General features: G+C 46.6%; 1 protein-coding gene across 3 annotated transcripts in view; it reads right to left on the bottom strand.

The window, feature by feature from the left end:
• Positions 1-25,476, bottom strand: part of CNTN4 (contactin 4) — a 262,428-nt gene that overhangs the window by 22,833 nt on the left and 214,119 nt on the right. For all 3 annotated transcript variants that reach the window (XM_015641164.2, XM_033517488.1, XM_015641165.3), the window contains 2 exons: positions 24,264-24,414; positions 7,864-7,991 (listed from right to left, as the gene is read on the bottom strand). In XM_015641164.2, the coding sequence (XP_015496650.1) occupies positions 7,864-7,991; positions 24,264-24,414 (279 nt within the window). The remainder of the gene's footprint in view (positions 1-7,863; positions 7,992-24,263; positions 24,415-25,476) is intronic.

The following is a 25,476-nucleotide window of genomic DNA, read 5'->3' as shown; positions in this document are numbered from 1 at the left end:
ATTGCTTCCTTACCCTCACCTGAGAGGGATCTCAGTCACTGCCAGCACAGCTGATGCTGAGATCACCATGTCCCCCACGCCAGGCACACAGGATTCCTGGAGAACTGGGGACAAGTGGCTTGGGGACACTGCCACAGTCACCTCAGTGACTCTTTTATTGCTTTCCCTTTGAATATCACCCTAATTCACCCAGGATTTCTGGAATTCCCACGGAACTCCTGCCTGGAAGTTCACCCCACTGCATGCTTTGAAAGGAGGACAAGCTCTCTGTGTCCAAATTCTGTCCCAGAATAAATGTCCTGCAGTAATGTGCATTATTCTGTCCCAGAATAAATGTCCTGCACTAATGTGCATTATTCTGTCCCAGAATAAATGTCCTGCAGTAATGTGCATTATTCTGTCCCAGAATAAATGTCCTGCAGTAATGCAGCCTCAGAACCAGGATCTCCCCCAGCAAGGAGGAGATGTGGGACTGCATCCCATGGAATGCTGAGCACAGCTGCAAACGTCAAGTACAGCTGTCATGTTCCATTTTCTGCCAGCCAGGGCAGCTCCACAGAGCTGAAAGCTCAAGGATCCAGAGCTCCCAGTGCCTGAAATTCCTGCTGGCTCCACTGGAGGGGCACACAGAGCTGCAGGAGCTGGGATATGGCCCCTGATCTCCCAGCCTGGGGGAGCAGCAGCATGAATTCCCAATACCAGTGCTGGACATAAGAGAATACCCTGAGCTGGACACTTCCACCATCCCAGTTTGCTCCAAGCCCTGTCCAACCTGGCCTTGGACACTTCCAGGGATGGAGCAGCCACAGCTTCCCTGGGCAGGGCCCAGGGCCTCACTGCAAAATCATTTGTTAATTATGATTTCTGTCCAATCACACACATAAACACACTCACACTGGATTCAAATGGGACCTGTGGCTTTGTTTCAACCACGTTGGGCTTTCATTTATATTCCAAAAGTGACAAATATTTTAACCTTTCTGAGATGCAGCGTGTTAAAATAAATTGAAGTGAGTTGATGAAAACTGTTAATTAACCTGCATTCATCTCATTAAGAGTCTGTGTTTAACCCACAGGTCGTCTCCTCTTCCAGCTGATGTATGGATCTCATCTTCTGTCATGAGCTAAACAACTGAACCTCCTGCTTTTTTGGGAGAAGTCAGAAAAATTCCTAAAACAAAAGTGCTGAGCTTTTAGAGGCATTATTCTAAACTTTATATTTTTTTTTCCTGTGGTAGGAGAGGCTGCAGTAATGCTGACCCTGCAATACATTATGGGCTTAAGGAAAGAATACAGAACAAAAATACTGTTGTTTTTTTTTTTTTCCCTCTACAGGTTATTCAAACATAATGGTTGAACTTTTCTAAAAATACAACTTTTTTCCACTTTATGTGCTGAATCAGGTGTGTCTAGAAGCACCAGCACTCACTGTTGTGTCGATTCCATTATTTACCAGAGCAATTATCGGTTTTAAGACCCTTGATGTGCCTGAAGGTTGGCTGGGGCTTGGAGAGAGTGAGGAGAAAGGAGAAAGAGGTGGGAGGGAATTCCCAAATGCAGAGGGAAGATTTCCCAGCAGCTGCAGCCCCTCCATCACCACCCCCAGGTACCTGCAGCAGTTTCTCCCGGGGAGCCGATCGTTTGTATTTCCGCTTTGAAAAATATCACTCCAATAACAACGGGGATCCGTCCAAAACTGGCACCACAGCAAGGCAGGAGGAGATCTATGCCTTTTAATATCAGCCCTTCACAGAGATGACTTTTATCATGTTAATGGCTAAATCACACTGATTGTGAAAGAGCCAAAATGAGGCAATTAGTAAGGGCTGTGACAGCCCCAGCAAACGACACACGAGGTTTGCAGTGGGAGCCAGATGGATATCTTCAATATATTTCTTATTGTCTGCTTGTGGTAATATGTTCAATTAAACTAAATCAGTACTACAGAAGAACCTCTCAATTGCCTGAAAAAAAAAAATTAATTGTCTGCTGCAAATTTAATGAAGCTTAACACTTGTGTTATGTTTACAAGTTTTATTTGTTATGAGCAGTAGGAGCTTACAAGAGAAAAAGAAACTCTGAACTTACTTCATTCAGTCAGCCCTAAGAGCAGTGCACTGGTGTTTGATTTTATTACTGGGGTTTGATTTCATTTACATCTCTCTCTCTGCCATTCACTGGTTTTGTCCTTAGCTGCTGACTGGGTTTTTAGTTTCCCCATAAAGAAACTGGGAGCTCTCTCTGTGCTGCTCATTCACCATTCTGTGACCCAAGTCTTGCTGAAATGTTTGGCCACAAACCTGTGACAGGAAATTTCCCCAAAGGGGCCACAGCTGCTCACTCTGACCCTCAGCATCATCATTATCATCATCCTCAGGGTGTCAGTGCTCACAGATCACAGCAGCTGTGGGATCACAGAACCATGGAACATCCTGAGCTGGAAGGGACCCACAGGGATCACCCAGTGCAGCCCCTGGCCCTGCACAGACCCCCCAAATCCTCCCTGGGAGCGTTTCCTGGAGCTGTGGCAGCCTTGGGAATGTTCCCATTCCCTGGGGAAGAGCCTTTCCCTAAAACCCAACCCAAACCTCCCTGGCCCAGCTCCAGGAGCTGTCCCTGGGTGCTGTCCCTGTCCCAGAGCAGGGATCAGTTGTGTTTGACAAGCTCACATTCAGAAAATCAGAAGCCAGAGGTGAGCAGCCCAGGGAGGGGAGGCCTTGGGGAAAGCTCAACAGCACAGGCACCATCTGCTTCTCATTTTGTCACTTCTGCCAGCTCAGAAAAATCACAGCCTTTTTGCTTCAATTAAGTGTGAGAAAAATAGGGGTGCTGGCAGGATCCACAGCCATTTCCTTGGGCTGCTCTGGGGCTGAACTGATTTTTCTGATGACCTCAGGTCCTCACCTGAACAGAGCTGGGAGGGAAACCAGACTTTACCAGCCTTAGGTGCAACAAGAGCTGCAGCTGCCAGTGCTGAACTGAGCCCCTCACACCTGCACAGGCCGTGAGGACCAGCATCACACAGCAGGGCTGGGATGGACAGGGAAGCATAAAATCCTGATTAAACCTCGTGTTCCAGCACCATGTGGAGAAGAGCTCGTGCAGGCTGCAAGGACCCCTGGGCAGCTGCTGGATTCCAGCTCCATCATCAGCTGAGGATTTCCCAGCCAGGGCTGGTGAAGGAGATGCAGCAAAGAGCACCCAAAGCAACTGCCAGGCTTGAGGGAGGGAGGGCAGATGTGAGTGCACAGCTCTCTCATTTATAATCGTGCCTTTCACGCACTGCTCTGGGTCATAATTTTACTTAAACCCAGCAAAAGAGCCTTAATTGTGTCCTAGAAATAATTGGTGTCAGTGGAAATAGTCCAATTAGAGCGGGATATTTTCCTTTGCAATTTCACGGCCAAAGATTACGGCTTTCCTGTCAATTGTGAAAATCAAGCCTTTGCTGCTGGTTGTGACTCAGAAGTCAAGAAAGGTTTCTCCTAACTTAGAAATAAGTTTTATTTCTTAAACAGGAGAATACATAACATGTTCTCATGAATAAATCAGAGCCTTCATAACTCCATGGTGCTCTGAGCTTTTTTTGCCTACAAATCCCTGATTTAGAGATTCTGGAGTACAAGTTCATACTCTAAATTGACTTTTCCTCCATGAAATTAAAAAAACCCCAACGTATTAGACCTGATAAGGAATATTCATTCGTGGCTGGACTACATATAAAAATTGTGTTCAGCAAATGATAAAACAAAATTTAAGAATAAGGAAACTTCTTTTGATGGTTTCAGAGTTGAATCTTTATCTTGGTTTTGACACCAGGTGAACATAAACCTCGAGTGCTATCCAGGAAAATTACAAAAAGCCCAGAAAATATGGACAACCCTCCAGTGCTGCTCTGGGATTATTCCTTTAAACTCTGCCTCTCTTTTTTAAATTACCTTTTGTGCTTTCAACTGCAGGTGTCACTTAAGCAGGTCCCTTTCTTAAGGGCTGAGGCAGAACCAACATGAATTGAAGATGATGCTGAATGATGAGGAGAGAAAAATAAAGACTTTGTATGACCTTAAGCCCTGCAGGAACAAGGCAGAGCTCAGTGACAGAGGGGCCACTCGTGTTGCAAAATGACAACCACTGAACCCAGGATAGGGATGGGTGGGATGGAAAATGCCTGCAGCAGCTTCCTGGGACTGCTTTTCCATAGGAACAAAGGGAAAAAATCAGGAAAAAAAGGAGAGGGCTCCTGGGGATGTGGACAGTGCTGGATCAGGTCAATACATTTCAGCAGCTGCTGTGATTTTCCCTTGGTTCATGTTAAAAAGACCCTCAACACCTTAATGTGTGGTTTATTCTTGCTCTTGGGGAAAGAGTTAAAGCCCCACTCCAAGGAATTGATATCCCAGTTACTCCCAAGTCACTTCAAACTCAACAGACTGAGAACAGCTGGTAAAATTCACAATTACTGGAATTCACTGATTAAAAAAAAAACCCCAAAACCTAAACCAAACCCCAAGGACATGAGGCAAGCACCACACAAATTCCAAACAATGAAGTTTGAATTCTGATCAGGTGGTGGTGAGACAGAGACAGCCATGGGTGGCCAGAGGGGCCCATCACATCCCACTGCCACTTTCTGCAGAAGACAAACGCTGTGTCCTAAAGGATGGAACAAACACAGCAAGAATTCCAGGTTTAAAGGCAGCGACATCTGAAGTCTCTGAAAAGTTACTCGATAATGGGCCAGAATTTACAGTATTTAATCAATTTTAACTGCAATGCAGCACTTCAACGTTCACACAGAGGAATAGGCTGGGAATGAAAAATGTGCTGTTTTATAGGAAATAATTTGAATCACTGTGCTGGACAAAATCAAGACTATCAGTCTATTCAAGCGTGAGGAAAAAATAACCTCCTGACATTATCTTTGTGTTCTTTTCCTGCTAAAGTGATACAGATTCCAGCCAGTGAAAGTTCTGCTGCTTTTGCTGCCTTGAGCCCTCCCATGACAGCCCAAATGAGAGGAGCTCACAGCAGTTGGAAAATGTTAAAGGTGCATCATAATTAAAGAGGCAAATAAAGCCATTGGAACTTGCCCTTGTCAGGGATGTGCCAATGTGAAGGGAATTGCTGCACTCCCCCATGGGAGGCACCAGCTCTACCAAGCATTCAGAGAGAAATTTAAATTAGAATGTATTAGAATGGCTGTATTTAGATATGGAGATGGATTTACAGCTGAGGCCAAAGCAGATGTTTGGGGTGCTGTTCCCACAGCCTGCTCAGCTGGGGTATCAGCACAGGAGCCTCTCCTGGTGCTTCCCACATCCACAGCTTTTATTGCAAACCCTTGGCATCAGCTTCCTCTTGCAGCCTGCTGCTGTATCAGCCATTGATATCACTGCATTAAACACAAATAAACTCATATTGTACAGGCTGTTTACTCTATTTGTCATTTAATCCCCCGGTGCTCAGAGAGCCTCTAATCTTTCTGTGTGTTGGAAGAATTGAACATTTAGCCTCAAGTACAGGAAAAAAATGAAGGAACAAGATGGAAAATTAATATTTATATAATACATGGAAACACACACCATGTTTTACAGAGCTCTGAACACTGCTTTAGAAGGAGCTGCTCCTCCAGCCTTACAAACTCAATCCTGCTTTTTAATTTAAAGGTCAAACTGTACAAGCAAGTTTCTAAGATTTCAGGTCTTGGAGGCCAAGAGGTTCTCATTTAGCACCAGCCAACAGAACAGACCCAAAGCACAACTGCACTGGTTCAGAAAACCACTGGGGTTCACCCAGCCTGACAACAGAATGTTAATACCCAGCCCTATGGGCACCTGTCAGGATTTGATATTTTTTAAACTGTCTACTCATGCATAAAATGAATATTTATTCATCCCTCTCTGGTTGTTTGCCAGAGAGTTATTTTAAGCTTCCTTGCTTCTGGTGGAACATATTCCCCTCTTCCTCCTCCCATCCTTGCCTACACTGTCTCTGACACTGTCGGCATCTCTCCCTGAGAAAGGAAATTAAAAAAAAAAACAATAAATAAGGATAGCTTGAAATATTAATGGAAGAACACAGGAAGGTTAGAAAACGTGTCTTGACCTTCACAGTTTTTCACTCAATGACACAAGAGGAGTTAGAAAAGAATGCAAGCATATCTTAAGGTCAAAAACCATATCAGCTGTTAAATTAGTCTTTTTGTACACCACAAAACTGAGTTAAAATAAGGAATTCACTCATATTTCTGCCCAAACTCAGACTTGTTCTACTTAGGGCAGAGAAACTCAAGCATTTCACTCTCTAACACAATATTTTACACAGTTCATTTGGAGTTCAGAATAGTTTCTGCTCTTTTATACTTTTTATGGGCCAGACTTCCAAATTGCATTTCTCAGTTTGCTGTTAATATCCACGTCTCGGGCTTAAGAGTTTATTCTCTGCTTCATGCACATGTGTCACCGCCATTAATGCAAATGGAATGGAGTCAAAACAGAGCACTGAGGGGGAAAAAAGGCCTCACTAATCCTTTATAACCTCAGTGTGCAGAGGAGTGGTTTGTGGAGCACGGGAAGGCAGCGCTCAGGTTCAGCTGCCGAGGTTTTCCTGGGAGTTACAGGATATTCCTTGGGCACTGCGAGGGAGGAAGGATCAGCCAGGAGCTACAGAACCATGACTCTGGGATGGCACAACCCAATCACTGCTGCTTCCACCAGCTGGCTTTTTTATGGTGGGAGAAGCAGTCCCTGAACTGCAGCTCCTGATTCTCCCCCTCGGGGTCTTGCAGCAGGTGGAAAACCAGGACAGCTCCAGATGTGGACAGCTGGAACCCCACCCTGCTGCTGGAACCCCCCTGTGCTGTCCCTGGGGATGGGATTGGGGCTGGAACCCCCCTGTGCTGTCCCTGGGGATGGGATTGGGGCTGGAANGGATTGGGGCTGGAACCCCCCTGTGCTGTCCCTGGGGATGGGATTGGGGCTGGAACCCCCCCTGTGCTGTCCCTGGGGATGGGATTGGGGCTGGATAAATTTTTTTATGTTCATGCTCCCTTTCCTGGCTGTTTGCTGCAGGTGCCTCTTAGGACAACCCAGATTAAGAAAAGGGAGAATCAGCTCCTACAGAGACCCAACTCTGCTCTTGTCTCTGTTTCTGTTTTCAGGGACCAGCGTGGGCAAATGCCACACAAAGGACTCAAAACAACCCCTAACTTGAAGAGTTTTTGGGGTCCACCCGCTTCCCTACAAGGTACAGAAAATACCAGACTGATTTGGGTCAGAAGAGACCTCTGGATATGCTCCAGCTATAAAAAACATGGATTAAAACCCACATTGAAACAATTTAAGTATTTTCTATATACCACAGAAACAGTTGACAGGGAGAGCCTGTAACTGAGTATGATCCATCACTGCCAATGTGTGGGAGAATTAAAACTGACAGCATTAGAGCTTTTTGATTGATTCATCACTTTGTAATCAATGTTTCTTGATTTGCTATCCAATATAGATTTTTCCCCAAATGAGAAGGAGATAGAGAGTGAGTGCAAGGGTAATAACCTGTATGTTCATGGCCTATAATAATTAATCAGACCCTGGACTACTCATCAGCAGGGCAAAAATTAATTCAACACATTTGTCAGTGCCTCTCATTGTTTATCTCAAATGATTCCTTTCAATATCTTTGTCAAATTATTCCTTTAAATGTCTTGGACAAATCACAGCTTTTCCTTTTGAAAACACCATTTGACAGAACACGAACAAGCCCCCGGAATTCCTGAAACGCCGAAATCCGGCCCTGGAGGAGGAATAATGAAAACAAACGGGAGTTTGTGCCCCAGCCAGCCACAACAAGAATGGTTTTAGTCACCTTTCACCAGCAGGCTGCCCGTGCTGCTCGCTGTCCCGAAGTGGTTGGTGGCCACGCAGGTGTAACTCCCCGCGTCCGATTTGGTGACGTTGACGATGCGCAGGCTCCCGTCATCCAAAACGGTGATTCTGCAAAGACAGCAGGCACAGGAGCTTTATTTATTTGTCTTTTCTTTTCAGCCAACATAAAACCCTTTCCAGTGGGCATTAATTATGGGTGGTGTGAGCAGCAGCCAGCCCTGCCCTGCGCAGGGAGCTGACGCGAGTCTCTCCGGACGCGCCTCATAAATTCTGAATGAATCATTTACATGAGTTTTCCGTGTCTTTACTCGGGGCTGACTTTCATTTACACATCAGCAGCTGGTGTAGGTTTTCCACGTGTCTGTGCTTTGACACTCAGCCCTGTGTCCAGGAGAACCCCTGCAGCTCCGTGGCGTGGTGCAGGAGCTGCTGCCGGGCAGATGTGCTGGAGCAGGTGCTCCATTCCCGAGGTTTCCCCAGCAGGATGAGGGCATTTCACACTGCCAGGCTCTCAGATAATCACTCAGATGAACTCAGGGGTTTATCTGCAGTGGCACTTGCAGGTTACAATGTCCTGTTTCAGTCCCCAGCTGCACAGGGGGTTATCTGCAGCCTCTGAGGGCAGCCTGCAGGTGAGGATGGAATGTTAATTCCTGGGTCATCCCCACCCTCTCCCATTGAACAAGAGCACTTCAGGCTCCCCCTGTTCTCTCAATGAGCTTTGCCTCCTGTTATGGTTTGGTTTTTTTCTGCTGTAAGTCAGTGAACACAGAAAACCTGATTTTGCCCAGTAAATCCCATTGGAACACCAATGACTTGTGCCCTGTGGAGGCATCACCTAAGGAGACTCCAGAAAAACCTTTCTCACACCCTAAAATCACCTCTTTTTGCAACACTTTTGCCTCCCCAGAATCACATCCTGCAGCACAATCTGCTTTCTCACCTTCAGCCACTTGCAGACCTGCATGGAAAATCTTTTATTAATTCCTGCTTTGTCCTGCTCAATTATTTCCCAGTTTCACTAAAATGAAGGAGCCTTCCTGAATCCTTAATGCCAACGAAGCTCTGCACAGGCAGACTGGGAAATGGGGAGGAAAGAGCCTCAGCAGCAGCTCTGGCACTGCTGCAGGAGGGCAAGGGGCACTTCCCTCCTGGGGAGGCTTGAGGCTGTCACCTGAGAATCAGACCTTTTGATATTGTTTTCATAATTTCTAGCCACTTTCCCAGGAAAGTAGCTATAAACATAGGTGTTTATACATTCCATTAAAGATATACATTTTAATGGATGTCTCTCCCAGCCAGTGAGGTTGGGAAGGTGGTGAGCTGACTATCCAATCCCTGGTCGTTGTCAAAAACCTATAAATACTGAAAGAACAAATAAACTTCTTCTTTCATCTCACTTTGAGCTGTGTCTGTGTAAATCATTTTGTGTCTGACAGTGATGTGAGGGAATCAAGAGCCTTGAGACTGCCCTGGCACAGCTGAAAAGAGCCTGAGCCAAGGCACAAACACGGCAGGAAGCTCACCCTGGGGCTCCCTGGTGCTGGGCAAGGTGTCCAGGAGCACCCAGGAGCCCCCAGCCCATCCTGGGGGTGTCCTCTGCTGTTCCACAGGCTCTTGGTGGACACTCACGGGCTCACAGACCTGCTGCCACAAATGGCACAGCCCGGGTGGCGGAGGAGGAGGAGGAGGAGGAGGAGGAGGAGGAGGAGGAGGAGGAAGATGGCACAGCACGCACTGAGAGCAGTCACCCATCTCTGTCCTGGCTCACCTCTCGCTGCCCTGGCCCTGCAGCAGCCCAAAAGCCGCAGGGCAGCTGGCAGAGAGCAGGGACAGAGGTGATATTTCACCCATCAGCAGCACTGACATTAACAGGAGCTTCTCAGCTGGCTGATGCTCTCCAAATTGTCGCAGTCAGGAGCGCTCACTGCTGTCATTTGTTTCTGAGGGACTCCAGTGCCATGGATTTGCTTCTGTGGCAGTTGCTGAGGCTCAATAATTGGCAGGGAGCTGTGGAGAGCTGCTGGTCTCATCCTCAGCACTCCCTGGGCTCAGATCAGTGCCTGTGCTGCATCAGACCTGGGCTGGAGTGGCCACGCCGGCCTCCAGCACAAGCTGGGCAGCACCAGCAGCTCCCCAGGAATTATTTGCTGCTTTTAGCAATTCCAGAGCTTCAGGAACAATAGGGACTGTCTGGAAGCTGAAGGTGCCCTTGGCAAGCATTGTAATTCCAATCAATGGAAAGCAGGACGAGCTCAGCCTTGTGCTGCAGCTCAAGGAGGACCACGGTGCTCCAGCACTGCCCCACCGGGCTCTGCCCTCCTTCCCTCCCTCCACACTTCTGCCACCCCAGGAAACCCAGAAAAAGTGGAGTTTTAGATTATTTCTGTACAGTTGAGGTTTTATTTTTAGTTATTTACGCTTTATTTTCAGCCATATGGCTGACAGCTATTTACTGGCTAATCTCTTCCATAGATCATTTTAATTGTGTCTGTTGATGAGGCCAGATTTAATTTCAAATTCTAATGCCTTTTCTGTCTCTGCCTTTCTCCTGCTATTGGTTTGCTTCTCAGTTCACTCCCAGTGTCAGACTGGTTTTGATTTGATGTGGACTGGGTTGCCCTGGAGACACCTTTGGCACATCAGGACAGACAATCCAGCTTTGGCACATCTCAGGGAGCTTGTGCTGTCTTTATTTCCTTCCCTTCCCTTCCCAGGCTCTACAGCCCAAGCCCACAGGTGTCCTTTAACCCCAGAAATGTCTTGCAAAGAGCTCAGGAGAGACCTGCCCTGAGCTTTCCAAACCCCTTTCCTTCCCCAGAGATCCCCCAGGAATGTTTCATTCTCATCTGGTCTCACAGAAACTCCCTCCACACTCCTGTAAATGAGCAGCATTAAAAGTGACAGATAACTGTACAAGTTAACTGATTTTTTCCAAATAAATCAGACCATTAAAACCTCTCTGCGACTCATTGATTAGGAGGCCTTATGGTTATGTGGCTCTTTTTGCTGAAGCTGCTTTTCTACAGTGAATGTTTTGTCCTCTAATCTGAATCCAATGTGTAAAAAGTTAACAAATAATTATTTGAACACTTGGAAATTTGTTACAGTTAGTTGAGAAAGGAGGAAGGCCTCTCACTGAGATTGCTAATTCCCAAATTTTCTTTGCAGACTTTTCTGCTTTAAAGGAGATGAGAGGCTCATTTCAGGCCACTGAGGTTCTCAAACTGCTAATTGCCTCAGAAGCAAACAACCCTTCAGCCACAACTTTTAGCAGTTTGGGTGAAAAAGTTCTTCCAAGACACAAAGTTCAAACTGAATGAAGCACTGCTCAGTCTGCTCTCTCCTCTGAAATACACCCTCAAAATGTTTTCTAATCAGATGCCTGGGAAGACATAACAATAAACTACATTTCCCATCAACACACACACCAGGACCAAGTGTTGGCTGCTGAGTGTGCACCTCTTTAAACCACTACAAACTTGAAAAAGGAGCTACTGGCTTGCTATTAAATGTTCTGGGTTCCCTGATCTACTAACAGCAGTAAAATAAAAATATAAATCTCTTCTTGCACTGGTTAATGAACTGTTCTGCTGCTAACCTGGCTTATGGTCACTGCTAATCAGGGAAAAATCAAAGAAGATAAAAATATCTGGGTGAAAAAAAAAGAGGCAATTTAAGATAATTTAGCATCCTTATAGGAAGAAAGGTCATCTGTTTTAAACACAGCATTTGTAAGAGAGAATCTGGGGGTCTGTGTTGTCAGCTGGAGATTTCAGATCCACAGAGAGCAAAGACAGGTCTGAAATTAGGAGATAAAAGCATTGCTTGTTTCCTACTCTGAAACTTTGGGTTCTACTGCAGCAAGAGCTGACCTTGTCAGGGTTTTGATCAAAACTCTTCAGGGGACAAAGGACCTTTGAAAACACTTCAAGCATCCCTCCCCAGCCTTCCTCAGCCAGCCCTGCCTCTCCCGCAGCAGCAGATGGAAAATTGCCGAACACTCGGCAGCGCCCTAAAGGATCCGGCAGGCTCAGAGCGGCCAGGGCAGCACAAGGGAACAGCTCCCGGTGCCAGAGGGCAGGGATGGCTGGGATATCCATCCCACAGGGATCACTGCACTGCCTGTGCTGCCTCAACAGCACTCTGGGAGCAGCTGGAGATGGATGGGAGAGCTCAGGCACACCTGGAGCAGTGTCAGGAGAGCAGCACTGTTCTCTGCTCTGATCCACTGCTGCTTATTCCCAGCTCCTGACCCACCTCCAGATGTGTAAATCCCCCAGCAGCAGCTGTGTTACCTCCAGCCCAGCAGGGCTGATTGATGGGGCCCACTGCAGCATTCCCCACTGCTGGGCAGCATTCCCAGAGCAGATAAATATTCCTCAGGCAGTAACATATGCATTTAGAGGTAGAAATTGTCCTGTTGAGCTCAGGAAGAGTTTTATCACTGACTTTGTGAAAATGAGATCAAGCCCTTACTCGGAATATAAACAATAGCAGAAATCTGCCCAGCTCAAACCTGAACATCAGTGACCACCTCCATGGAAATCTGAGCTCTGGCTGCTTGGCTGCATCACCTGCACCTCCCAAAACCTGCCTGCTGCTCAGCTTGGGCCTCCTGCTTCGACAGAATATTCCCTTCAAATCCCAAATTCCAGTATCCACAGGAACACCTTGCTCTGGAGTTTAGTTAAGGAAACCCACAGGAAGCAAAGCTGCAGAGCCAGGGGTGGCTGGAGCTCACCTTGCAGGTGGAAACCTGTGCAGGGTGAGGAGCAGGGCCAGGGTCCCACCTTCCCACTGGGAATTATTCCCCAAATTCCCACAGCGCTGCACGTTCCAGGGAGCCGCAGAGCCAGGTGGCACGGCAGGTATCCCTCAATACATTCCTCTCAGCCTGGCCTCTCTTTTCCTGCCCAGCAGGTGGGAACAGGTGGGATATGAATGGAATATGGATGGAGTACAAATGCAGTGCATATGGCAGGCTGGATGTGCAGCCTGCTCCCGAGGGACACGGCACAGCCCCGGCACTGCAGAGCTCGGAGCTCCTTTGGAGCAAAAGTGCTCAGAATTACAAAGTGACTTTCTTCCTTTTTTTTTCCCCCCTCTCTCAAATGGTTTCATTAGCACTGCTGCAATGGAATAAGGTATTTTGTTTTCTTATCTGATCATTTTAGCATTTTAATTTATGAAATACAAGCATAACTACCTTTGCTTTCACTCTTGATTAAACACACGCAGCTGAGATATTTCATGCTTAGCCAAGTGAATATTTTAAATATTTTTCCCCCCCTCAAAACAATGCTTAGGATGTCCAATCCTTTTTTCTATTACAGGGAGAAAAGATGTCTTAGAGCAAGCATTTAAATGAATGTCAGCTGGAAGAAACACACACTGAGTGCAATTTGAGATAAAACTACCATTGATCCCTTCACGTACAGCCTTTGTGGCAGTGGTGACGTGGCTATTGAAAAGAGACACTGGTGCCAGAGTTCTTCTAAGAGATAATCTGTCTTCTGAGAGAGGATTTGGGTTAAATGTACCTGTGAAAAACAGTGTATTTCAGCCGACATGATGAATGGCCTATTGTTCATCCTCGCTGCCGTGCCTGGGCTGGGGGGCTGGAAGCAGAGAAGAAAGCAGAAGCACCAGGCAGCCCTGACTGCAATCTCAGCAGTGTATTTGTTCTCTCTTTTCCCAGAGTTCCTAGGTAGGAATATCTAGAGCAGTTTTTAGCCTAACAGCAACTTTGCCTCATGCCACAACTCCGGGCAATTGCATTATTTATCAAATTATTTCTATTTCTATCACACGTCTTTGAAGCTGTTTATTACCTGTTAAATAATGCTTGCCATGCAGTGAGGGTTATTAAAATGATCTCATGGATGTGGTACTGGCCATTAGGCTATTTTGGGTAAACAGTGGAGTTTATAAATGCTCACAGGTTTTACTGCTCAGGGCACAGCCCCCCCAAAATCAGGGACACAGCTCACAAGTATCTGCTCATCACGTGGAGCATGGGCTGGTTCAGGGTGCAGACAATAACTCCTGTGCCCTGGATGCTGTTCCCAGGTGTGACTGCACCCTTTGTGCTGCATAAATAACAGCCAGGTCAGGGCCTTCTGCTTCATAACACTCAAAATACCCCCAGGTGAAAGCCAAGGTCCTGGGGCTCCACCCCACAGCTCTGATGGTGCACAGGGGGAGACAGCCCTGACCCTGAACCTCACCCACCACCCTGTCACATCACTGGGACCTCCCACCCTCCATCAGCACCAGCCCAAACCCTCAGCATCCCCCTGAGCAGGCTGGGGCTTCATCCTGGCCCTGTTCCTCCAGATGTTGCTGCAAAGGGGGGACAAAGGGAAGGTGTCCACACCACCAGCAGCGTGGGACAACAGCCTGAGGGCTCAGAGCACCAGCCTGAGCAAGGAGGGGATGAGCTGGGGCTGTTCTTCAGCTGCCAGGATAAATCCAAGGGAAAGGCTGGATGATCCTGGGTGCTGGAACACCACAAGTTTCCTGTTTGCTCGACCAGCTAAGCTCCCAACTGAGAGGACTCTCCCACACAGCTGCTCCTCCTTGCCCTGGTGGCTGTGCCTCTCCCAAACCCCCAGAGCTGCTCCAGGGTTTATTTGTCTGCCAGGACCTGTCTTTTCACGGTTCACAGAAGAGCCTGAGATAATTTAGAGCCTCGGTCAAAGCCCATTTAATTTAGTGCATGTCTCTCTCTCAGTGAAGGCAGCAGTAGATAAGTCCTGCTTTATCCATGACAAGTGGCAGGCCTCTAACAGCAAACCCCCAATAATTAATTTTCAGGTACGAACTATATTTGCTCTAAATAAGCTGAGGTAAAATCCTGCTGCATCGAGTTCAGAACATCTCTCACTTCCCAGCAGGGGAAAACCATTTCCCCTCGTCCTGGCACTGTCTGCCCATGGAAAAAGTCACCCTCCCTCTTTTAGTACTGACTTATCATAAAAACCTGTAAATAATGTTCTAAAGAGAAAGAAAAAATAGAACATATTTTACTCAGATAGCTATTTTTGATATTATGGTAGTGGTCCCTTTGGAAACATCAAACAGCACAGCACCACTGAATTCAGCATCAGCTTAAACCAGTCATGGATCTGGCATCCCAAGTTTTCCCACAATTTTCTTTTTGCACCCATTGTTTATCTGCAGTGACGGAGCAGTCCAGAGCAGTAATGCTGCATCCAGCCATTATTAATATCTATAAACACAAAAGCTGTGGTTTGTCATCCTCTTCCCTTTGGTCTGTACATTTTTAAGACAAGTCTGGAAGTGACAGAACCTCGTCCTGATGGAGCAGGGAGGCAGGAGGGAAGGAAAGGAGCATTTACAGATATTAGAGCCTTCATGTAGCTTGTTCAGAGATGCCTGGAGTTATAATTCAAATACAAAAAATATCCCTAGGTTATCTAAGAACAGTTCTCTGGAAAATATCTTTCCTAAGGGATGCTGATAACGGGAGGAAACAAATGAAAATCAAACACAAGGACTTCGAGGGACCCTGAAGGGAGAGAGGAGGCTGTGGAGAATTTCAAATAATAGAAACCTTTCTGCCTTCTCTCCCCAACCACTCTTTCTTTTAACTACACACAAAATTAAAATAAATACAGTCAGAAAGCCCATGCTATCAAAATAAATATTTGAGCAAGCAGATTTGAGTAAAGCAAAGGAAAGCTTTGTTTTCACAACAGCTTTCACTCCTGAGACGCGGGGCAGTGACAGTTTGATACAGGAAGATTCTGCACGTCTAGAAGGGGCTGATGGTGCAAAGAGCCAATTTTCCATTGATTTTGGTGGGAAATGAAGATCACCCCCCATGGGAAATGGCCCTTTTGACACAGCCCCTCTGGCTGGCAGTTTGTTTTACAGGGCTGGCTGTTTGCTGTGTGTGATGTTTGCCGGGTGTGGTGGCACCACGAGGGACAGGCACGCTCCACACTCCAAACAAAAGGCTCAGGACCTGGACCAGCTCTTGCTGGTGGCAGAGGAGGGGCAAAGCACACCAAAAGCACCTCATGAAAGGCTGAACCTTCCCTCTCTGCACAATTAGCCAGCAGAGACACAGCTCTCCACACGTCCTCCCGAGCTCACAAGCGAGGAAAATCCCGTCTAGGCAGCAGCAGGTGCTGCAAAGCCACTGCTTTCCCTCTGTCTAATGTTCAGTGAAATATTTGCTGTGCTCATTCTTCCAGGGCACTGACTATAGCCCAAGGCATGGAAATCAAATGACTTCTAGTCCATGGAGAGGGACACTGGAAATCCAAGGAATCGTGTTTGGAGTGCAGCATCCAGCCGCCTACACCAACAACTCCTTCCTGAAAAGGACAAGCCAGCCACCTACAGCAAACACTGTGGAGGTTTGTAGGACAGAACAAGCAAAGGGAACTCCGCTGGAGCTCGTAAAAAATTATTCTCTTATGAGAAAAAAAATCCATGCAAGATTTTCAGTGCATCAGCTGCTGACACAAAGCATTTCTGGGAGCGTTCGTGAGATCACAGCAGAGGCAGCAAATGCATTCTCAGCTTATTTGTTCCAGCTGATACCACCCGAATTCAAGCCCAAAGGCACACTCTTTCAAAGATAACACATCTTTCCCTCTGGTTCCAACAAAAAATGCCCAAAGTACAAAGAGAAATGACTCACTCAGCTTGTAATGGACATTAACGGGTTTGTGAGATGCAAGGACACATTTACATCACTTCAAAATGATGTTTGAATAGCCATCAAAAATATCAGCAGGTCTGAAATGTTCATTAGGAATCCTTCTCCCCCTTTAGACATGTAATGATTTCCTTGGATTCTAAAAGTGCATCTCAAAGTATGGCCCTAACTATAAAATCATTACCTGCTTGATCTTCGCCATAAAAACACCCGGGGGAAGAAATGTTTGATAATAATTTTTTTCCTTCAAAATGCTACAGATGTACTAAAATCATTATCATGCTTTTCTTCAGCTGGAGGACAAGCAGGAAGTCACACACCAATTGCAAACTGCATCCAGGGGCTGATGGCAGGTGTTTCTCTGGGAAGCAGTGGCTGCAGGGTGTGCTCGCCTCAGAGCAAACCCCATCCTGGAGCAGCTTTACACAGAGGGAGGAACAATTTGTAGCTCTGTGTTTGGCACCTGGAGAGGAATTTAATAATCATAAAACCATGAGAGACCTCTGTCAGGACCAGCAGCAAGTGACACATTTCTTTTAGGGATGTCAGCACGGGACACGCCTGGCTGCGCTCCGGAGGTCGGATGCCTCTGGGACAGAGCTCTGCATCCTTCCCCCTCTCCACCTCTGCAAGAGAGCTCTGCTTTTAAAATCAACATCCAAGCACTGAGGTGAAAGCCTGATGATTTCTCTGAAGGAGATCTTCATCCTTCTTTTGAGGATGTCAGCACGGGACATGTCTGGCTGTGCTCTGGAGGTCGGATGCCTCTGGGACACTCTGGGACAGAGCTCTGGATCCTTCGCCCTCTCCACCTCTGCAAGCAGAGCTCTGCTTTTAAGATCAATATTCAAGCACTGAGGTGAAAGCCTGATGAGTTCTCTTGACCCCCTGTGACACGTTTCTCTTAAGGAGATCTTCATCCTGCTTTTAACAGGATACATCTCGCTGCGCTCCGGAGGTCGGATGCCTCTGGAACAGAGCTCTGGATCCTTCACCCCCTCCACCTCTGCAAGCAGAGCTCTGCTTTTAAAATCAACACCCAAGCACCAAGGGAAAAGCCTTTTGACTTGTGTTGAGCCCTGGGGGCACAGCAGCCCTGTGGGTTTGGTCCCAGCACGGTTCTGAGCCGGGTCCAGCAGCAGCACAGGCAGCAGGGATGTCCTACACGTGTTACACTGAGCACTACAACACTGCAAATAATCTGCTGGGGAAACAGGAACAGATTGCTGATGTTCCAGGAGGCTGTGTCACGGCATGAGGGAGAGGTTCATTCCAGGAGTGCCAGCTGAAACTTGGCAGAGGCTGGGATTGCACTTGTCAGAGCATTGGGCAACAGTTGGGGGCTGGAAATGGGAAATCATCTCCTGCTCCTACAGGAGCAGATGGAAGAAATGGAAATTTTAGGGATCAGCCTAATTATTGATGCATACAAAATGAACCAGCACCAAACCTGGATTCTACACAAATCTCTAATCCCTCTCAGGTAACCTTTAGCTGGAAACATTTATAGAGTCATAGAATCATTTTTAGGTAAAGCCCTCCAAGAACATTGAGTGCAACTGTTAACCCAGCACTGCCAAGGCCACCATTGACCCCTGTCCCCTAGTGCCACATCTTCTTCATCCTCCCAGGGATGGGGGCTCCAGCACTGCCCTGGGCTGGACAGCCCTTCTGGGGCTAAAACATGATCACAGAATCACAGGATGGTTTGGGTTGGGAGGGACCCTAAAGCCCCTGCCAGGGCAGGGACACAGGAACACTTCCCATAGAGCAGGTTGCTCCAAGTCCCAAGCCAGCCCAGCCTTGCTCTTCCAGAACAGCACAGAGCTAAAACCAACTTCTGTTTGCCACATGAACAGGAGGCCATCAAGGACAACAGCTTTCCAAGGCTTCTGACCACCAAATCCAGAGGCTTCCTGGTTCATTTTATTCTCTTTCTGCAGAAAATTGGTTAAAATAAGTGGCCAAGTCAGTTGTTTCAGATGTTGCAATGAAGTAGAGCCACCTCGTGCCACGGTCTTTGCAAAGTGAGATGAATGCTGCGCTGTCGATTCAAACTTCAGAAAGCCATTTGCAGGGTGTCATTTTTCATTTTGCCTGGGCAGGATGCAATGAAAACCCGACAAGTTATTGATGGTTTGGTTACCTGTCTGCCTTCAAGAAATTGCACAGGTGCTTTATGTAAGAAAAAATACAAAGAGTCAACACAATTAATGCGAAGCAATGATGGGAAGCATCCTTTGAGGTTTTCTTTTCTGCTGAAGTGTCACTAGGCTGTGTGTCCAAAAGACACTGCTGGCAATTTGTCTCTCAAGTAATCAGGATAAAAATATCACCATGGTTTGTACCCTGGCACCAGCCTGGGAAAGATGGGCTGTCTGTCCTCTTGCCATTTTCTTTCTGGCTGTTTAAAGTAATTAAGCACTAATTAGGAAGTTTGAGGCAACAAATATAAAACTGGAATTTGTACAACTTTTTGTAGTCAAGACATGCTGGAAGAATGGGAGAGAAGCTTTTCTTGCACAGTTTTACCATTTTTCCTCCTCAAAACGATGTAGCATCAATATGAATACGTTAAATTTCCTGTTATAAAATAATATCTAAATGAGGGGGTCCATAACTGGACAATCTTTGTGAGGAGGTCCTGAGGATGTGAACTCTTGAGAAAACCATGACTAAACTCTCCCAGGGTAACAAGACTCACTGCGCAGCTTTGAAGTGCAGAGAACAGCAACAAAAATCAGGTGAGAGCTTTCTGCTTTTCCTTGGCCAGAATCACTCCAGCTCTGGAGAAGGGATTGAGCTGCTCCAGCTCCAGCTGGTGATGCCCAGTGCTCGGTGCCAGGGGTCCCAGGACAGGGGGGAGCAGCTCGGTGTCCCCAGGGCAGGACCTCGATGGATGATGTTGTTCTTTACAAACAAATCGACATTCCCAAGTGAAGAAGCCTGGAGGCACAGCTGTGTATGAACACATCCAAGAGCATTTCCAACTCCAGCTGCCTGCTGCCCTTCCTTCTGAGGGATTTCAGGGAGCTCTGGCTGGGTTTTCACTGAGGGAAGGGTGAACAGCCCCGAGCTCTGTCACATTCCTGCTGCTCCCTCCCAGTCTCAAGCCCTCACCTCCTTTTCAGGACACCAGTGGTGGCTGCCACACCCCTGGAAATGTCCAAGGCCAGGCTGGATGGGGCTTGGAGCAGCCTGGCATACTGAAAGGTGTCCCTGCCCATGGCATCCACAGCAGGATGAGTTTTAAGGTCTCTTCCAAACCAAACCATTTTGGGATTCATGACTTTGTAAACTGAATTACCCTCCTGGGCTGTCCTGACTCCAGGACATGGTGGAGAGAAAGGTGAAATACCTGGGAAAATCTGGACCCAAATGGCTGAAATCTTGGAGCAGACAAGCCAGTTTGGGTAACAAATCACTGTCTGGAAATGCAGTTCTGTCTCCTCAGTGCTGTTTGACAAGGACTGAGTTAGCAGGGCACTCCTTACACTGAACTCGCTGGGAAAATGCCACCACGTGCTGCTTTCTGTGCTCTCGCTGCTTTTCAGCTAGAGAAAATAACAAAGTTCCTGCTGCAAGTGCTGTGGCTGTGTGTGTGCAAGCTCACACATCACAGAACCTGTCAGGACTGCGAGATAATGGCACCAACTGGAGAATTTCCACGAGGATTTTGAGCCTGCCTGGAGTATCTGGGTCAGCTCCTGCTCTAACAAAGTGCACCAAGAGGGTCCCTTTATACAGAAACTTGTTTAATTAAGATAACAGATGTTGCTATTACACCAGTCATAGAGAATGGTTGTTTAATTGGACACTTTCATATTCTTTGCTACCAGCACAGACCATCATTTGTTTTTTTATGCATTTCTTTCCTTACAATTAAACTGTATAAACAATGCAGGCACTGTACATTCATGGGAAAGAAACAGCTCTAATGATGTAGGGGCTTTATGTGATGAAGTATGAGGGAAGTGCAATTTATTTTGGGGCTTAAAAGTACAATTATTTTTCTGTCCCAGCCTGAGTACGTGTCTGGTGGCAGGGTAAATATGACTTCCAATAGCTCTAGAAGAATACTAGGAATTAAGATTGTTGTGTACATATTTTAAATAAAAGTTGTCTTGTTTTTCCTGCACCCTTTCTGCTCTTGGGGAGCCAAGGAGAAGGGGAAAAGTGGGAAGCTGTGGAAGAGCAAAGGAAATGTGAATCTGCTCTTGAACAATGCTACAGCTTCACCTCTGGGAAATGTCCCTGTGTCTCATTCTGGGAGGAATAAATAAATGGAATTGTTGCCATTATGGCCTGAGAAATGCAAACCCCTTTGCCTAGGTCCAAAACAAGAGCTGAGAAACGAGGGAAGACTTGCAGGGGAAGCGATGCAGACCCTGCAGGGCTGAACAGCCCCTTCCAAAACTGCTCCAGAATGGTTCAGGTTGGGAAGGATCACTGGAGGTCATCACAGCCAACCTCCCTGCTCAGGCAGGTCCCCCTACAGTAATTCAGGATGATGTCCAGACTGCTCCAGCAAAATCACTCCATACCAACAGTAAAATATATCCCCTGACCAATTCCATGAGAAATTTCCTTAAGATGCTGTGACTGAGCAGCCTCTGGTGCCAAGTTATTCAAAGCCAGTTCACTCTGTGCTGAGGAGGGACAAAAGCCCCAGTTTGTCACCTCAGGTGCCAGGACCACCTCAGCCCTGGTGTGAAACCCCCCTGCTCCCACAGGGCTTTGTTGGGACACCAGCCTTGTTCTTTGGTGGGCTACAGAAAACTCAGGGGCCATTCCCCTGGTCCTGAGCGAGGCTCTCCTGGGAAAAGTGCATTTTAATCACATTTTAGTCTCACCTCTCCTGCTCTCCCAGTGGCCCTGTGAGGAGCAGCACCACCAGCACTAAAACCCTTTCCCACACTCACTTTGCACTGAATGCAAAGGCAAGATCAAGGATGGAAAATGCTCCCTGTGTTTCCCTCACACAGAAATAGTCTTTGTTTCCAAACAGCATTTGCAATACATCTATATCTGTGCTAGAGCTGTTCCTATATCAAATTTACCTTCTGGAGTCGGGCCCCCAACATCATTTTGACTCAGTTAGGCCTCGGAGGCAGGATTTCCATTATTATGGAGATGAAGTGCCTTTAATGACTGCAATAATATAATTGTACCCCAGGGCAGAATTCCTAATAACACAATTGCACAGTTCTCAACCACCAGTAAGAGATGCCCTCAGGCCATGTGATTCATTAGAGGTGCAGTACACACTACCTCAGCCTCCAGAGAAGAATATGAAACCTAAACCCATAAAGCTCTTTTTTTTTTTCCCCACCATGGTAGTCTCTGCTCTCTGGGCAAACACTGAAGAACACACTTTGTTCTGCCTCCTGGACAGCAGAGTCTCAGCAGCAAAAACCAGGCACAGTGTTCTGCAGCAAGGAATTTAACACCACACACCAGCTGAAAAGCCACAAAAGCCCCAGGAGAAACTCTGAGGTGATTGCCAGGGCAGCCACCAGGCTGGGCATCAGCATTCAAGGCAAGCACCGATGCAGGAACCCTGGAACTGGAAGGATCATCTGTATTGATTAACCTCCACATGATCAACCTGCAGGCTGGAGAAGGATCCAGATGTTCAGGTGCCTCTGTGGTACTCACAGGATCCTTCATCATCACTTTAAACAGAGATTTCACTGGAGTTTCTTCTCCCATGCCTGTCTAAAAGTTCTGTTTCCTGTCCTAGATGAAGAGATTGCAGCAGCAGCTTTTCCTGGCATCTTCCTTCCTAGATTTCAACAGATTTTTTTGTCCAGCAGCCAAGAAAGTTCTTGTTTGAAGTCCATACACAACGGGGGGTGTAGGGAGATGCTGGAGCTGGGCTCCAGGCACTGCTGCTGTCCCCTGGGACAGCAGGGAGGAGATGACATTTCAGCAAGCACAGGAAGCAGAAATACAGCAGAATCAAGCAGAGCTCAGGACCTTGGCCCCTGCTGCAGACGGAGCTGATGAGCAGTGCCATGACCACAGCAGACACTGCCATTCCCCAGCTGTGCCTTTCACACAGTCTCCAGGCCCAGGCTGCAGGGCTGGGCTGGTGAATGAAGGTGAATGAAGGCAGGGGTGAGGATTCCACACCCCCATCCCCACAGGAGACACAGCCCAGTGTGTGTTGAGCAGAGCAGGTCCCCGTGCCAGGTGATCCCCCTGGAGGATCCCGCTGCCTGGAAAACCCCTGGGCTGGAGGAGCTCAAGATTTCACACCTGTTTGGGCACATTTCACGTCTGGTTTGCCATCCAGGGCTGGCTGCCAGGCGGGAAGCTCCTGCCTGTGGCTCAGCAGGAGCAGGAGGAGCGAGCCCAGCGCTGCCACGGGAGCCCACAGCGCTCCTGGCCGGGCTCACCCCGAGCCCAGGCTGTGCCCAGCACCCTCCTCCCACCACTGCCACAACCCTGCTGGGCAGTCCCACTCCCAGACTAAAGTGAGGAGCAGGAACTGCGCTGTGCCAAGGGGAACAGCCTCAGAGCAGGCAGCACATCCAGCCACGGACCGTGGACACTGATGGGACCAGTGGGGCTGACACTCCAAAGCCTCCAGCACCAAACCCTGCAGCCCTTGGCACCTCCCTCACCAGGAAAACAGGATATTTCTGTTTTAAAAATCAATACAGCTTGATCTATGACAACTTTGACCTCAGCAGCTCTGTGCCCTGCCTGCTAAAGGAAGCTCTGTGTCATCCATCAGCAACTCCTTTCATCCCAAGGGGTGAAGCAAGCAGCCCACAGCAAACAGCTTTGTAAGGATCAGGGAAAGGAGCTAAACATGCCAGAAACAGGGTGTTCAATATTGCAGTCACCTGCCTCCAAATGAACTGGAGCTTTCTGCACTCTCAGACACAGCACCACAGTCTCTATTTCAATGGACTTCACAGGCTGGGTGGAGCAAGATTAGACTTTCCAAGATTAAAGAACAGCTCTAACAGGTTAAAGCTTTTAAATATAACAATTTCCTACAATTTCTGGCTTTACTAATAGGACAGGATTCTCCCCATCAATCCTAGTGCCACGTCATGTTTTGGAGGAGTGTCAAGGACAGTTTTCCATGTCCTGCTCTCAGGTGCTGGGCAGGTGACACAACCTCACCTCTACATACAAAAATAAATCATCACCACAGAGGAGGATTTGAAAAGCTGGCTTTTGAATCAAAAAAAAAAAAAGAAAAAAAAAAGAAAAAAAGAAAAATAATCATTTGGCCAGTCTGGGAAAGCCACCTTCAAGTCAGGCATTAGAACTGTCAAATTAATTATTGCCCCCAAATAATTCCTGTTTGCAGGACACTGGGTAATGTACCAGAGCTGTGCAATTTGCAGTGGAGGCTTTTATCTCCTGGGAATTTATTTATTTATTTAAAACAATGGGTATTTAGGACACTGCAGAGGCAAAACATTTGTTTTTTTTGAGTGCATCTTTATCAGGTTCTTGTCAGGGATGCTTTAAAATAGCAGACAGAGATGGGATGGGCACCATGGGAATAGGAATCTCACCCCCAGCTCCTTGGGACTGAACACAGGCTGTTTCCTCATGTATTTGCAAGTCAATTTTGCAAAGCTATTAATGACAAATTTAGCTTTGATTGCTGAAAGTCCCTGGGTTAGTTAATGAAAGAAATGGTTCCTTTAAGACATTACCTCTCATTTTCTCTCAGGATGTCTTTTCCTTTCTTCCAAGAATAAGTAGGTCTGGGGGAGGCTTTGGGCTTGCACTCAATGATGACTTCACCACCCACTTTAACAAGAGTTAACTTCTTCAGGAGAGTTTTGGAAAAGTCTGGACCGATGGCTGAAAGCAAAACCGACACAAACCCCATCAGAATTCCCAAAGGAAAACCAGTCAGACTCATTTGAACATCACAAGATTCCAGGGCTGTTTCTCACTGACAATTCCTAAATGCTTGGAATTCATGAACTATGGGAGTCTGGATGGGGCAAAAAGACATTTTTTGAAGGGAGCACAATCCCACACTGAAAATGGGATGGGCTTTATGATCCAAGTTCCCAAATCAGAGTTCACTGATCTCTGAGCTGTTTTGTTTCCATGTCTAATCACAGGGTGAGAATGATTTTTGGCACTCAGAAACACAAGTATTAAACACTGTATAAAATATTAATATATTTAACTATATAAATAATAATATATAATATTATAATATATTTAATTAATATACAAAGATCTTAAACACTATAAAAAAAATCTTTGAAGCCAGCACTGGCTTTGTAAAACACTCCAGAATTAAAGGAGACATCCTGAGGACACTTCCCACCAATGCACTCAGAACCAAAACCACCATTATTTATATCATTTTTAATAAATTATCACCTCTGAAATGAATTTCTCAGATGATTGTCTCAAATATATAAGCAAAAGAGACTTTCTGAATAATCCTTTTACTCCCATCTAGGTAATAAACAGTTTAGACTGGTTTTTTGTGAGTCATTTGCTGCACTTGCTCTCTGTGGGTTTTATTCTGTGACGTTCAAAACGTCATCATTTGACATTTAGAAACCCTGGGCTCATTTCTCAGCACTGCCACAACTTCCCTGTGCCACTTCAGGAGTAATTAATTTAATTTATTCACCTTTTGTTTGTCAAGTGGGGATTTTGATGACCTTTTTTTCCCAATTAGGCCCGCATTTCATTTTTTCAATTTGTTTTTTAATCATTTAGCCTGAAAATTCTGTAAGACAAGACTGTATCTAAAATACAATGTCCAGCACCACTGGATTCTGCTTTTATTTAAGACTCCAAGCAAGATAATTGGCAACAATAATTGAGAAGAATCACTGTGAGAAAAGCTTGGTCCGTAATTTTCCATTTCTCTCTTTCACTTAATTTTGCTGTAAA

This window comes from Parus major, chromosome 12 (assembly GCF_001522545.3).
Source record: "Parus major isolate Abel chromosome 12, Parus_major1.1, whole genome shotgun sequence".
NCBI classification, from domain to species: Eukaryota; Metazoa; Chordata; class Aves; order Passeriformes; family Paridae; genus Parus; species Parus major.
This window is presented reverse-complemented; position numbering and strand designations above follow the sequence as displayed.